Source organism: Urocitellus parryii, chromosome 6 (assembly GCF_045843805.1).
Source record: "Urocitellus parryii isolate mUroPar1 chromosome 6, mUroPar1.hap1, whole genome shotgun sequence".
Lineage (NCBI taxonomy): Eukaryota > Metazoa > Chordata > Mammalia > Rodentia > Sciuridae > Urocitellus > Urocitellus parryii.
The window spans coordinates 157,885,423-157,901,439 of record NC_135536.1 but is presented as its reverse complement, the minus strand read 5'-3'; the positions used below and the strand labels follow the sequence as shown (position 1 = coordinate 157,901,439).

The following is a 16,017-nucleotide window of genomic DNA, read 5'->3' as shown; positions in this document are numbered from 1 at the left end:
AGAGGAAGGGAGGTGCCTTGGGCGGGGGCAGGAGGGGGTGGGGACGGGACAGGCTGTAGGAGTAGCATTCCTTGCCTTCTCAGTCTGTCTGATGGTTTTAGTTTTACTCTCTATGAAGAATCTAGGGACTAGTTGTTTAAACTTCATTTTTTCCATATCAGTGCTATTTCAAGATGGTACTATGCCTGAAGTATAGCAGTTTTAAGTGTATTCATTGAACATACACTTTACCTGATGGGATATTTATTATTTTCACAGGCAAAATTTGGTATATAATATATACCAAAGAAAGAGAACCATAGTACTCTAATAATTGAAGCCTCTAAAGCCACCACAGTGGAAATTAAGGATTGAGCACTTGGCAAATTGAATCCATCTCTTGATCACCATCCTGATTTTGCCTTTCCAGCCTTCTCCTCAGAGTCTAGTCATTGTGGAGTATGCATGATTGATCCTGTGCTGGCCCCCATGCCCTCCTCCTGAATGCTGCTATGACTGCCTGGAAAGGTCTCTGTGGCCTCTTGTTTGTGGAATTAACTTTTAGCTGGTATCTTTGCTATATAGTCCTCTTCCTGTTCTTCTCTTATGCATAGCTTCATATACTTTCAAAACCAAAACTCTGGTCTTCTCTTTTTTTTTTTTTTTTAACATTCAAGGTCTCCAAACTGCTGAGCTTGCCGTTGGAGGCATTTTCCACCTGAATCTAGATGGAGTCCAGTTCCCCCCCGCCCCCATATCGTATTTACTGGTTCTGTTTGTCAGGAACTGTTTTTCTTTTTGTTTCAGTCCCTTTATTTTGGAGCACTTTAGTCAGCTTCCACACTCACACTATCTGGTGAAATCCTCCCTGTCTAATTGTGGTGGTGTTCCTTTCCCTCTCCACCCTGTCATGTCCCTGCAGTTTAAGCTCTATCCTCTGGACACTTCCTTCTATTGGAGTTAATCAAGGAATAATGAATGTACTACAAAGTAGCCAAGTATTAAATATTAAAGCTTTTTTTATTATTAATGTTTTGGCTCTTAAACCTCTAGTATGGTCAATCTCCTCAGTTATAACTTTTCTTCACCTTTTTAGTTCTCTTGGGTCCTCAGTCTGTGTTTCTACCCATTTCTTCAGGCTGCTAAAATGCTCAGAGAGCCAGTTTTCAAGCCCAGTCTGCTTTCAGTCATTCTCAAATTCTGCAGTTTTTGGTATTGATGACTTCCCTCCTTAAAATGTTCTACCTTAGCTTCTAGGAGACTATCTCCCACCCTGGCTTTTTGGTGGTGGTGTTTTTGTTTTTAACTTTTTGATAATTTCTTCTTAGTCACCTTGATTGATATCTCTGTTCCTGTTTGCAGTTTGTGCCTCCTGGGACGTGGACTACTCCAAAATATGTATGGGGCAGCCTTCCTGTGAGATCCTTTGCTGTCTAACCCCATCTGCATAGATGTTGGGCCCAGTCTTCAGACTGAGTGTGTCATACTGCTGTACCATTTTCCCTTCTGTTCATATCTCACAATCTAGTCACAAAGCTAAAAAGTTCTGAAATTTCTTTACTACTGCCCCTTCCTGTCTTCTGGTTTGACCTTGCCAGGAACATCTTCACATTTATTTTCAGCTTCATTCCTATAGTTGAGAGCTTTCTCCTGGATATTAGTGATTGTATCAGAATTGGTCTGCCTGCTTCCAGTTTGTCCTTCACATCTTCAGTGTTAATTTCTTTCAGCACAGTCTTCTATCAGAAACCTCTACAGGTTGCACTTCTGATAGTAAAATCTCCTCCTTACTAGGGCTTTTGAAATGCCTTTAAGTTAAAGCCATATTTGGCTAAGATTTAGCTGCATTATAATTACAGAATGTACACTTTTTGTTTTCAGTTGCCACCGTATGATTAATTCAATATGACTTCCAAATCAGAATTTAGAGTGTTTGGGGGATCCTAGGTATTGATAGGTATATTTAAAAATTGGTGTTGGTTAAATGAGACTTAGAAGCCAACATTGTAGAGTAGGGAGTGAGTTAGAGAAATGGGGTCTGTTTCTAGTTTTTCATTAATTTTTGTTTCTTGGATCATTGTATTCACGTCTTGGCAAAATTAAAAAAAAATTGATATAGGAATTGAACCCAGGGGTGCTCTACCACTGAGCTATATCTCCAGCCTTTTCATTATTTATTTTGGGACTGGTCTTGCTAAGTTGCTGAGGCTGACCTTGAACTTGTGATCCTCCTTCCTCAGCCTTCCAGTCATTGTATGTACACCACCACACCTGTGCAGAATAAAGACCCTTAACTTAAATTGTAAAGATCAGAAAAATACTATTCTTACACTATACTATTAAAAATAGTATTAAGGGCTGGGGATGTGGCTCAAGCGGTAGCGCGCTCGCCTGGCATGCGTGCGGCCCGGGTTCGATCCTCAGCACCACATACCAACAAAGATGTTGTGTCCGCCGAGAACTAAAAAATAAATATTAAAAATTCTCTCTCTCTCTCTTTCTCTCTCTCTCTCTCTCTCTCTCTCTCTCTCTCTCTCTCTCTCTCTCTCTCTCTCTCTCACTCTCTTTAAAAAAAATAGTATTAAAAAATACTATTACTTACAAAATACTTTTTTTAAAAATGTAGTAAGAATGTACATGTGATAAGAATGTAATAGTAATGTAATAAGATTGCGTAGGTTTTATTAGACTAGATAGTCTTATTTTTCTGAATCTGCTACTTCCTTAATTTGAAGGGTAATGTTCATTTATATAAAAGTGTGGGGGTTTTTTTAGACACGATTGAAGTGATCATGATTATGTGTGGTTTAGGTTAGATGGGATTGAAGTATATTTAGCACTCTTTTAATGAATGATTAAATAGCCTAATTGCCTTCATATTAAGTATATGCTAGGATCTCAGTATATCCTTCTCTCCCCCCAGAATTCTTTCATGTTTTTTTGTTTTGTTGTGTACTATACTAGGGAAGGGATGCAGGTTTTGATGCATACTAAGCAAGTGCTCTACCACTAAGCTACTTTCCTAACCCTTTATAAATTTTTTTGAGACTAGGTCTTGTTAAGTTGTCCAAACCAGCTTTGAACTTTAGATCCTTCTGCCTCAGCCTCCCAGTAGCTGGGATTATAGACTTGTACTACTCTTAGTGACAGTTTTGTTGAGATACAATTCACATTCAGTGGGTTTTTTTCTCCATTATATTCAAGAGTTGTGGTCCATCATCCCTGTCAAATTCTAGAACATTTTCATCACTTCCAAAGGAAACCCATATCCATTAGCAATCACTCCCCATTTGTCTGCTTTTCAGCCCCTGGAAACCACTAAACTTCCATTTCTTCATTTTTATTTCATTGTGTGGATGTACACAAATATTCACAGCATCATTACTCATAAGACCAAAAATGAAAATAATACTAATGTTCATCAAGTGATAAATGTTCATTTAAAAAAAATCTATCACTTGATGAACATTAGTAGTATTTTCTTTTTTGGCCTTATGAGTAATGATGCTGTGAATATTTGTGTACAATTTTATGGGCAAGTTTTCATTTCTCTTGTGTATATACCTAGGAGTAGAATTCTTAGGTGGTATGTTATTCCATGTTTAACTTTTTAAGAAACTGCAAAACTGTCCAAGTGCCTGCCCCATTTTATAATTCTGTTGTAGTGTATAAGAGTTACAAATTCCCCACAGCCTAACACTTGTCCCTTTTTTTTTCTTTAAAGCCATCCTAATAGATATGAAGTGGAATTTCTTTGTACTTTTGATTTGTGTTCCCTTTTTTATGGATGACAGTATGTTTTATTATAATTAGTAGCACATTAATTGCTCAAATTAATGGGATTCACGGTGATATTTCCACACATGCATGCATCATGCACTGATCATGTCCATCCATCCTTCCTTCTAACCTCTCTCTCCTTTCTCCTTCCCTACTTTCCTAATTCCTGATAATTCCACTTTCAGATCTTTTTAAAAAATATTTTTTAGTTATAGGTGGACACAATATTTTATTTTTGTGTGGTGCTGAGGATCGAATCCAATGCCTCACACATGCTAGGTGAGCACTCTACTTCTGAGCCACAACCCAGCGTCTCAGATTTTTTTTTCCAAATTTCCACATATGAAAGAAATATGCAATACTTGTCTCTCTGTGACTGGCTGAACATGATGTCTTAACATGTTTCTCTTAACATATCTTCCAATTCCACCCATTTTGCTGCAGATGACTAGATTTCATTCTGTGGCTGAATAATATTCCATTGTGTATATATTATTATATATTGTATATATCTTATTTTCTTTAGCCATTCATATGTTCAGGGGCAGCTAGACTGATTCCATATCTTAGCTATTGTGAATAGTGTGTTAATAAACATGAGCATGCAAGTATCTCTTTTGTATGCTGACTTCATTTCCCATAGATATATACACATAACTAGGAGAGGGATAACTGGATAATATGATAGTTATACTTTTACTGTTTTGAAGAACCTCCATACTGTTTTCTATAGTAGCTGTACTAATTTACATTTCTACCAACATGCTTGCCAGCATTTATATTTTGTTCTGGTAATAGCCATTCTAAATGGGGTGAGGTGGAATCTTATTGTACCCTAATGACTACTGATATTAAGTAGTTTTTCCTATATTTATTAGGTATATTTGTATAGCATCTTCTTTGTAGAAATGCCTCTTAAGATCCCTTGATCATTTGTTGATTGGATTATTTTTCTTTTTTATTGTTGAATTTATTTCTTTATATATTCTAAATATGTATTGCTTATATGAGTTGCAAATCTCTAGGTTACCTCGTCTTTTTTCATGCATCTTTGTTTCTTTACTTTATAAATTTTGGGGTATCAATATTTTTCATCTTTTAGTGTTTAAACTCTGTTAAATTTGTGACTCCGTAGTTCTTGCTTTAGTAAAGCTGACATATGAACCAAAGTAATTAATGAGGCATAAAAATTATGGATAAAGTTAATATAAATATCACATTTCTTAAAGAACATGCAAGAATTAAGAACTGGTTTAAGATTTTGTTTAACTGTTCTTCATTCCAAAATAGCAAATATAACATGATAAAAGGTTATGTTTTTGGCCAATGTAGAACCAAGTTAAAGCTGTTGTCTTTGTTATTAGCAATAAGTATTCATCTATTCTGTTCTTAGAACTTAGAGATTTTCTAAGAGAAATATTAATAGCAAGTGATTAATATGTTTCTGAATGTTGATCACATAAATTTGAAATGTGAGTGCAGCAAAGACCTTTAAATAATTGTTATTTTGTTAGAGAAAGAGGGGCTATAGGAATGGAGTTTTTCCAGCCCAGCAGCTCTAACCATCTGCTCTGCATTATGAAAGAAATTTTAGGTGTTACTAATATGCAAACTGGGAAATGATCAGCTCCCAGTCAAGGTTTTAAGAAACATGTATGAGAATAATAGAATCCAGCAGTTTAAGAAATATTTACTTTTAGATTTCAAGCGAGGAGAGGATGCTATGGGTGAAATCTCCTTATATTTCATGTAATGGTGATGAATGGCTTCTGTAATATATGTAAGCTTTAAATAAAGTTTGATGTCTGAAATCAGTAGTAACTCTTGGGGTTTTTTTTATTAGATGATAAATATAATTTAAAAGATGTAAGAATATTTCAGTCTACATTTGGCATAATAAAAATTGCAAGGCTCTTTCTCATTTGTCATCATAGGCCTCAGGAGTGCAAGTGGCTGATGAAGTATGTCGCATTTTTTATGACATGAAAGTTCGGAAGTGCTCCACACCAGAAGAAATCAAGAAAAGAAAGAAGGCTGTCATTTTTTGTCTCAGTGCAGACAAAAAGTGCATCATTGTTGAAGAAGGCAAAGAGATCTTGGTTGGAGATGTTGGTGTTACCATAACCGATCCTTTCAAGCATTTTGTGGGAATGCTTCCTGAAAAAGATTGTCGTTATGCTTTGTATGATGCAAGCTTTGAAACCAAGGAATCCAGAAAAGAAGAATTGATGTTTTTTTTGTGGTAAGCATGTTAGAAATATGGAGTCTCTCTAAATCTCAGAGCTGGTCTCTTACTGTGAGCACTTAAAGAACCAATTCTGGAACCAAAGAAATTTTTAATCAAGCTGTTTGTAGTCATGATCATTTAATTTTTGTTTATAAGATTTCATAAGGTCTTAGCTGAATTGATGTTTTTAGAACCAAAACTAAAATTTAACCTAGTTTTGTCTACTTCTAATTGACATTTTTGGGGAGTGGGAAAGGGCAGGAAACAGGTTTCTATGGATCCTCTAAACTCACTGCTTTATAAGATAAAATTTTCTTTTATTTCTTCAACCAACATGCCATGCTAAGAATCAGCCTCCCACTTGTTTTGTTTTGTTTGGTACTAAGGATTGAACCCAGGGGCTCTCTACCACTGAGTTACACTGGGTATGGTTGATAAGGGCCACACCCAGTGCTGATGATTATGTGTCCTAAAATATGGCAGCTGAGTGGAATTGTGTAATGGCTCAAAAGTATTTTGCAATACTCTTTTTGGTATTTTGGTAGTGTGATATAGAGCCAGGCCTGAGGCTTGGTGATAGAGACAGAAGGGGGGCATTTATGTATGAACAGTCTGAGGATGATGAGGTTTACCTGCCCATTATTGATATTTCTGTTGTTTTTCAATGTTGCTGGTAAAGAAAGCGTTGTAAAGCATACTCAGCTTCTTCCATATGCTTGCATTCATGAGGAGGAAGGCACTAAAATTTGGGAAATACAAGAATAATGCTAATATTGACAAATAAGACATTTATTACTGACTAGCCATTAATTTAAAAGAAGTCTTTGAAAGCTCCATATTGAATCTTGAGATTACATGTGCAGATTTAATTTTTTTTAAGAGAGTTATCAAAACTCAGGGCTGATCCCCAGTTTGGTAATTGAACATGTATTATGCTAGACTAAAATGGAAAACTAATAGCTATGTAGTCAGAATCTGCCATCGGAATAGATATAAATGAAAGAATGAGGAGAGTTAAGAAGGACATTTGTACTCAATTTATAATTTATTTCTTTAAGAAAGCAGTCTGAAGCACAAATGCCAAAATGCTAGCATTTTAAAACTCTGGGTGGCAGATACTTGACTTACAGGTTTTTCTCTGTACTTCTATGTATTTTGAAACTTTTTTCGTTAGAAAACCTGTCAAGGGGCTGAGATTGTGGCTCAGCCGCAGAGCGTTTACCTAGCATGGGCGCGACCCGGGTTTGATTCTCAGCACCACATAAAAATAAAGGCATTGTGTTGTGTCCATCTACAAAAAAAGATTTTTTTTTCTCTCTCTCTCTCTCTCAAAAAAAAAAGAAGAAAAAGAAAACCTGTCAAAATCTTATATGAGTATTTGCCTAAACTCAAGCCTTTGTTATAAAACATGAAAAAAATATTTTAAAGAAAACAATTTGGGTTATATATCATTACCCAGTGTTGGTTCTTTTATTATGGTAACATTAATATGATTCTTTTGTGTGTGTGTATGTGGGGGTACTGGGGATTGAATCTAGAGGTACCTATCATGGAGCTACATCCCTAGTCCTTTATTTTTTCTTTTGAAGTAGAGTCTTGCTAAGTTGCTGAGGTGGCCTTGAACCTGTTATCCTCCTGCCTCAGTCTCCCAAGTCACTGGGATTGTAAGCATGTGCTCTACACCTAGCTCATCTCTACCCTTTTTATTGTCTATTTTGAGACAGTCTTGCTAAGTTCCTGAGGATCTTGCTAAGTGGTTGAGGCTGTCCTTGAACCTGAAGTGTTATCCTCATGCCTCAGCCTCCTGTGTAGCTGGGATTACAGGTGTCTATCACTGTATCTGGCTTCCTCATTAGTTTAATTCTAAATCAGTGATTCTTTTTTTCTACCAGAGCCTCTCTATTTTTCTTAACTCTGGTCAACTTGAATGCTTTTCCATATGCCTATATTTCTAACAGTTATGCTCTGAAGAGGTGGAGAAATAGAAAAATTCTTTAGGAGATTTTAGGCCCTTCATCCCATCACAGATGCAGATTAATAAATGTAAGCTATACTTTCTCTAAATCCAATTTTTCATTTTTGGCATCTTTCTGTCTAGGGCACCAGAATTAGCGCCTCTGAAAAGTAAAATGATCTATGCGAGCTCCAAGGATGCAATCAAAAAGAAATTTCAAGGTATGGACTAGCTTTACCTCTAGATATTAAAGATAAGACTTTCTCCCAGAATAGGGATGCAACTTTTCTAAGAAACACCTCATTTTCTTTGGATAGCTTTAGGCACAAAGTTGGGGGAGACCTTTGCTTGTTTTAAGGGGAAAAAAAAAATAGGCTGAAACCTGGCTCTCAGAGGGACTTTTGCTTTGGACTGGTCCATTGAGACTCCAGGGTCCATGTTAATAACTCCATTCTTCCAACATTGTCTGTATATTATTTGTTCAGGCTGCTTTTAAAGGTTTTGTTTTGCTGGGGATTGAGCCCATGGCCTGATGCACAGTGGGCAATCACTCTATCACTGAGCTACATCCCCAGCTCTACAGACTGGTTTCTCATGCAGCAAGTGGGAATTAATTGATTTACATTGGTCATACTTAATATAGTTTGCTATTGCCTATGAATGTAGTTGATACAATAAATTAGCAAAAGGAAATGTTCATAGATGTGAAGAATGCATTTATCTCTGACTTTACTATCAAATGGTATGATTTTAAGTAATTAATTCATCTGTGTCCAAAGGAAAGTACACTCACTCCATGAGCTGGCCAGGTATATTTGACTTGCCACTGGCCACTGGGTGATTTGGGTCCGGAAGAGATGGCCTGGCCAGATTTCAGCCAGGAGGAAGTGTTGGTATGGTGGACAGAGCATGGAGCATGTGGCCAGAGGCCTGCACGGAGAGCTAAGCTTGTTGTCTAACTGCTTTGTAACCATGGGCAGAACTGCCTCACTTCCATGGGCCTTGATTCCCTCAGTTCTAGACTGGGAGCCTTGGTCTGAGTGTTTGCCTTGCCACCTCCCTGCCGTAGCTATCTCTAAACAACTGAGTGAGTCAAGGTCTCGAGGGCTTGCCCAGTATTGGTTTTATTTGTTTTTCTGTGATTGGTTCTTACAAACTTGCAGTAGAACAGGTTTGCCCTAATATGTTTTACTTAGTTAAAAAACAAAATTTTTACTTCCTTTCTGGAACCCTGCTGTTGCATATTTCGTGCCTTGTCAAGTTCTTCATGCATTTGGCTTGATGTTGGGGTGTCCCAGAAGCATGTTCACTAGTCTGTTAACTGGCCTCTTCTAACGACTCCTTGGCTTTAATACTTCTACAGTGAAACCAAAAAACAGTCAGCATGGGTTCCTCATGGTCCTTATTTTGTATTTTTTTTTCATTGAAAGGAATTGCTGTGTGGACTTAATTTGTTGATAGTAAATGACAGTCATCTTTGTAGCAGTGGGAACCAATTGGTTTACATTGGTCATACTTAACAATTGTAATTTCTTCTAGTGAAACTGTCACTGGCTTTTTCAGATCAGTCCTGTGTGGCCCATAAGCCAACTTGCTTGAAAATGGTCTTGAAATGATGGAATAATAGTGCAGCTATTTAAAATGTAGTAGCTCTCTTTACAGAGAAACCACTGTATGCAATTTTGTAATTGAGCTTGTTCTGTAGTAGGGTGATGTAATTTTTCTAAGAAAGCCATCAGCACCACGTTTTACATAGTTTTCATTGCAGTAGATTTCTTATGTAGTATAATACCACTAGAGAGCTAGCTGTTTTCTGTAGCAAAAGTGATGTTATTGGTAATTTTCTCACTTCAGTACAGTTGCTGAAATCAACTGTGCAATCAAAACATATAATTCTTATTTTTATGTATATTTTAGAAATTAAGAAAAAACTTTATTACTTGCCCTGCCTTTTTTTTAAAGTGACGTATAATATATCTGTAGAAAAATATGCATCATAAATTATTGTAGAATTCCATGGATTCTTATAGACTGAACATAATGTTGTTTTTTATTTAATATCAGCACCTCAGAAGCCCCCCTTGAGGACTTCTGTTTATAACACTAACCTCCTACCCCTGCCTCCACAGGGTTGCTTCTAACAGCCAGAGTTAGCTCGGGCTGATTTTGTATGTTATTCAAATAGAACCATGCAGAATATATGCTTGTTGTTCTGGCTTTTTTCAGTCAACATCATCCATTTTGATGCATGTGGTTACTTATTTCTTCTCATTATAGTATTATGTGGTTTTTAAATACCACAGTTTATCCATATTAGAAGTGGTCTTTAAAAATGGTTTGCCATATTAGATAAATAATTAAGCTGCTGAGGCTGGGGTTGTGGCTCAGCGGGAGAGCACTCCCCTAGCGCGTTCGAGGCCCTGGGTTTGATCCTCAGCACCACATAAAAATAAATAAAACAAAGGTATTGTGTCCAACTACAACTAAGAAATATAAAAAATAAAGTAAGCTGCTGATGTTATTCTAAATAGAATTGTTTTTCTTCTCTAGGCATAAAACATGAATGTCAAGCAAATGGGCCAGAAGACCTCAATCGGGCTTGTATTGCTGAAAAGCTAGGTGGATCCTTAATTGTAGCTTTTGAAGGATGCCCTGTGTAGATGATCATTCAGTGCCACAAATTGAAAGCTTCCATGTTCAATGTTATCCTCTTGCTATATAAGGAAAGTAAATATATTTAGGCCAGGGTCTCACTGAGGGGGAGCTGTTTTGTCATCTTTTAGAGTAAACAAAATATTCTATAAACATGTGCAAACACAGCCCTAAATAAATTTAGAATCTAAAAGGCTTATTGGTATGAAATTAAATTTTTATTGGCCAAATGCCTGTTTTAATGAGTTGACTTTTAAAGATTTTCGTAAGCTCAGGAATTTTAATAATGCATTTCACAAAACAGTACAAAGCCATGTGAAGAGAATTATTGTATGTTTGTTAACCTTAGCAGTTACTTTGGGGTTTTTTGGTTAGAGAATTGGTGATAATTTGATTATCATTTTGGCCCCAAATTATTTTTAATTCTCTATTCTTCCTTGACTTAAACAGAATAATGGGATATAATTTTTGCTTTAACATGTGATAACACTAATACACTAATTAACAGTAAGACTAAGGCAGTCTTTTAATTCTACTTAATGTGTAATGGAAACTATCAAATTGTCCACGTGTAATTCACGCTGATCTTGCAAAGCACTGTTTCAATCACATCATTGAAAAAGAGGAAGCAGCCCTTCCTTGTACCTGAGGTGAACTTGCAGCCCACTAGTTGGGATACTGTTTTGAGAGTGACCTTGCATCTTGGAAATCATGGTATGTCTTCTGGAGAAGGTACATTGTCTCCCAACAACAAATTATAATGCAAATTAGGGCTCCATTGTAATCTGCTTTGTTCATGAAAATGATAAAACAGTATATTGATAAGCTAGGACACCTGCAGTATGTTTCCTTCAGAGCTTTGCTGCATCTGATTCAATAAGATGTAGAAGAACACTGAATATGTTTCCTCTGGAACCTGGGAGAACAAATTTCCTAGAGCAGTTTGTTGACTGTGTGGAGTGGGGTGCAGGTACCATGGATGAAACTCATAGGGAGCCACCACCCAATGACACTTGGAAGTGATTGTCATTAACATCACAGGCATGACACTTTGAAAAATGTAGAGATGCACAGTTGAACTTAGAAGTAGCAGTTACTGGCTTATGTAATAAAGGAAGCATTTTTAACTTACTTCTTGTGTAATTATTCTTGTGTGAATTGGGATGAAGTATTTTTTTTCCATATGCGATAAGTCATCAAGGTTTTTATTTCTGACAGTTAAAATCACAGCACTTCCTCCTCAGATTGAATGAGAAAGTTGGTGTAAAAATTGGGAATCTTTTTCTAATTCCAAATCGTCATCCAAAGGCCAGGCTTTGGGGAGGCAAAAAAAAAAGGTTATTGTGCTTTCATTTGAATATCTCTTTCCAAAGAATCTTTTCCAGAGAATCGAGAAAATAGTGCTGGCTGCTTATCATTCTTTCATCCTGAATTTCTGGTTTTCTCTACTTCGAAGCATTAGTCACAGTCCCCCCAAAGAAGTGCTGCCAGCCCAAGGCTGCCCCTGTCCAGAATCAGTTCTGTGGGTGGAGCCAGGAATGTGATCCAGGCTCTGCTTTGATCACTCATTCTTGCTGCGACCTACAGGCACATGGGTGTATGTGCATATGAAAGAGACAAAGAGACATACATGCCTGGGAACAATTGCAAGCAATATGCACATCTGTAGTATAAATGTCTGTGAGCATTCCTCTCTTATTCCAGAAATGGGGAAGATGTTAACAGTTACTTATGTCTCTAGATCCTGTTATGTTGGGTACTTGATCACTGAGCCACATCCCCAGCCCTATTTTGTATTTTATTTAGAGTCAGGATCTCATTGAGTTGGTTAGCACTTTGCTTTTGCTGATGCTGGCTTTGAACTCACAATCCCCCTGCCTCGGCCTCCTGAGCTGCTGGGATTATAGGTGTGTGCCACTGCACCTGTGAAAAGTCTGAGGTTGGGACAGGTGCTTCTTTGTAAAGTCAGGGTTTAAACTTCAGCTGACACTAGTCAGAAACAAAGCTGCAAGTGTATTCCTTTTCCAGAAAATACACTTGTATCTTCACAGGGGTCAACACATTACAAAAATGATTGTGGAAGACTTAGGGTTCCTTTTGTAGTTACTCTTAGGCCCTGAGAAAGAGCAGGTAAAGCCAGTGCCACAGAATCCAGCCAGACCTTCCTTAGCTGTGATGTTTGTTATTTCAGAGAAGAGTACTCAAAGAAAAAGCCCAGTGACTTGGGTAATAGAATCAGGTTTAGTCTAGTGGCCTCCTTTTTGTAGAACTACTGTTGAGAGTGGACACAGTTTCTGTTTCTTGACAGGCTTGTTGCTCTTTGGAACATGGGAGACTGGATTTGCCCAAAGACACGCCAATTTCTTATGATTTGGGGCACTTCTGAAATACAGTAACAGGCTCTAGACTAGGAGAGGGGACGTAAGTTGTACTACAGGAGTACCTCAAGCTGAGTGACTATATTTGGCTGGCCAGGGTTCTCCCAGAAGGGAATCTGGGAAGGGACTTTCAGGGCCTCTAGCCAGTCCTTCAGTAGCCAGCCCAGAGGTAACTTGCCTAATTACATCTCTCAACTCAAGTGGCAGAACTGGGACAAACTCGGATCTCCTCATTCCCACTAATGAAAATTCCAGTTTGATGCTCACTGGAATTCAAAGGTTAGATCTTGTTCACGCATTGGATGAGATTCAAAAGAGGGAAAAAAACAATCATTTCTTTTGGTCTCAGTGTAGATCCAAACCTGAAGGAAGCTCAATGAGGAGGCATTTGGAGGGTGCTGGTCAAGTAGCTTCTAAGGCTGTCCTTGCCCCTCCAGTCCAACACCAATGCCTTGCTGATGTCCCTACTCTCCCTGTCTTTACCACACCGCTTCCTCCTCCAGGTGCGTTAGGTGCTGCCTTACAGGCCAGGCATCCTGGTGCCTTTGCGTTTCAGTGTCATTCGGAAGATGACCAGATTAACATCATCAAAGAGCAGTGGTCTGTGTGATGGGGTTTCCAGGTCTGGTGGAACAGTTTATGAACCATGTGACTCTGGGATGTCTGCACTCTGAAGGGAAGGATTTCGGCTGGATGTTTTTATTCTGCACCCTCCAGCTCTGGTACTGGAAGAAAGGGTAGCAGCAGCATAAGTCCAGGCCATGGCCCTAAGAACCAGCCCAGGGAGAGCCATGCTTCCTCTGTTAGATTCCTGCTTTCACAGTTAACAGCTTCATCCCAAAGGACTACAAAAGCTAGTTCTCCATTGCTGCCTGAAAACTCCTACATTTCTAGTTTAGCAGGACAGGGATCTTCAAATGGCCAGCCCTGTGAGCCGGGCCCTCATAAGGATCTGTACCATGCTAATACTGGAAGAACACAGGGAGCATGTTGGCAGTCGTGACACTGTTTTGCAAGCAGTCTGCCAGGGGCTGCGCCTCAGGTGTCCTCCTGAGCACTTTTCTTCTGCCTTCAGCATGGTGGTGGAACCTTGCCCATGAATAGCTGGGTGACCTGGCCCAGCTAAGGCAAGGCACACTTGGGCTCCCTCTGCTGGCCTTTGAAATGCCACTACTGGGGTAGGTGAGGTCCCCTGAGTTTGAGCTGCAGTAGGAAGGTCCCCGTAAGTGGCACTTTCCTGAACTCCCCAGGCCAGCTGGGCCCACACTATGCACTCCCTTTGTCTTGTCTCCTTTCACACAGGTGGACACAGTGTCTGACAAGGGGGTAGGGCCATGACCAGAAGCCATTGCCTCTTTGAACCCAAGGTGGCTTGATAACCCCAGCAATTTTTCCCTGAGTTCTCCTCTTTCCTCTACTAAAAATGAGTAGCCCTCATTCCAGTGCCTTTGAAGGCATCTACCCAGTGTGGAAGCTCTTCATTTGTGCAGTGTAATGGGGTGGAGAGGAGTTTATTGGAAATGCAGGCTCCCAGGTTCATAATGGCAATTGAGTGGGAGTCCTGGTATAGGGCACAGGTGTGGTCTGTACCACACCTACTCACCAGGGCCCCAAACCAGTGACCTAAATAAGGCCACCTGTGTGGGGTTAGACTTCTGCCTGGCAAAACTAGGATAGAAATTCAGATCTGCTTCCCTCTACTCCTTTGGAAAATTCCAGCTTAATGCTAACTATAATTCAAAGGTTAGATCTTGTTGAGTGGATTGGATGGGTTTGAAAGGGGCAAGAAAAACAATGCATTTCTTTTGGTCTCTGAGCATAGACCCAAACCTGAGGAAAGCACAATGATGAGGCATTTGTGGAGGATATTGGTCAGGTGGCTGCTCAAGCAGTCTCCACCCCTCCTGTCCATCACCATCATCTTGCTAGTGTCCCTGCTCTCCCTCACCCAGAGACTTTCCTCTGGCTCTGAGCCTTGCTTCAGATGCATAGTGCACACAGCAGATGCAGATGCAATTTGGGGCACCACACACGTATAGGGCCACAGCTATTAGTGGGGTTTTGCATCCTTAGAAAACACCTGTGGCCCATTCAGAGTGCCGATGCACTGGGGGGTGTAAGAAGTGGTTTGGAACCAGCCCTGCAGCTTGCCAGGTGAGTACCATCATTTCCATGGGCTCTGGTTCACTTCATTGAAGACCAGGTGCTGTGAGTTGGGTATGAGTGGGCATTAGGTGTTCTTGTCATTTGCTTCCTCATTCTCCTGGTCAGTATTTCAAGACCTGTGGGGTGCCCCTCCACATCACCTTCCTCCATAGAATCCTAGAACAGGAGTATCCCCCTACACCTGCTTAAAAACCCTTAGTGGCTTCTACTGTCCTGTCTAGTCCAAACCCCTTGGTCTTAATGACTTTTCAGCCTCACCTTCCCCTCTGCACCCACTGTCCCCTGAGGGAACCCTCTTGCAAACTCCAGCTTAAGCCCACTTCTCCAGGGAGACTGCCCGGGATTTTCCAGCACCTTGTCTCCAATTTAGCCATTAACATTCAAGTGGTTCACACACAGGTGCTGGGATGGGGTGGGGGTGGGGTTGCTGAATAAAAAGGCAAAAGGACACATCTACCAGCTTTACACCTCCCTAGGTTCCTGGGACAGCCACTGGAATCATATCCACCACTCAAGGGGGGCTGAGATACAGATCCCAGAAGTGTGAAAACAACCCTGTCTTGTAGGATCTGCCATCTTAAGTGCCCAACATCCCCTAGCCAAGTTTTGCCAATTAAGACTCTCCAAAGGATTTGGAGACTCGGCAGGGCAGGGAGATGAATGTGGAATAGCACTTGGCCAAGGCAGCCCCTTAACAAGACTGGCTGATATTGGACACTGGACCTGCTCAGACCTACCTTCCCATCCTGGCTTGGTTCAGGCCTTGCTGTGATTCAGGATCTCGAACATTCTGTATAAACCCCAGATTTCAGATTTCTCAGTTAAGAAGCTCCACATCTCTTGGGCCAAAGTTCCCCTGGACCATTCTGTTATGGGCCAAG

General features: G+C 39.7%; 1 protein-coding gene across 2 annotated transcripts in view; it reads left to right on the top strand.

Moving 5' to 3' along the window:
• Dstn (destrin, actin depolymerizing factor) overlaps nt 1-11,723 on the top strand; it is a 32,837-nt gene extending 21,114 nt beyond the window's left edge. The window contains exons 2-5 of one of the 2 annotated variants that reach the window (XR_003301857.2): nt 5,694-6,001; nt 8,085-8,161; nt 8,720-8,833; nt 10,491-10,579. Coding sequence is in view for 1 of the 2 variants with exons in the window: in XM_026400714.2 (XP_026256499.1) it covers nt 5,694-6,001; nt 8,085-8,161; nt 10,491-10,600 (495 nt within the window). In the remaining variant the exon portion in view is untranslated. Of the gene's footprint in view, nt 1-5,693; nt 6,002-8,084; nt 8,162-8,719; nt 8,834-10,490 lie in introns of both variants that reach the window. The other variant, XM_026400714.2, reaches the window with a different exon arrangement.
• The last annotated feature ends 4,294 nt before the right edge of the window (nt 11,724-16,017 follow it).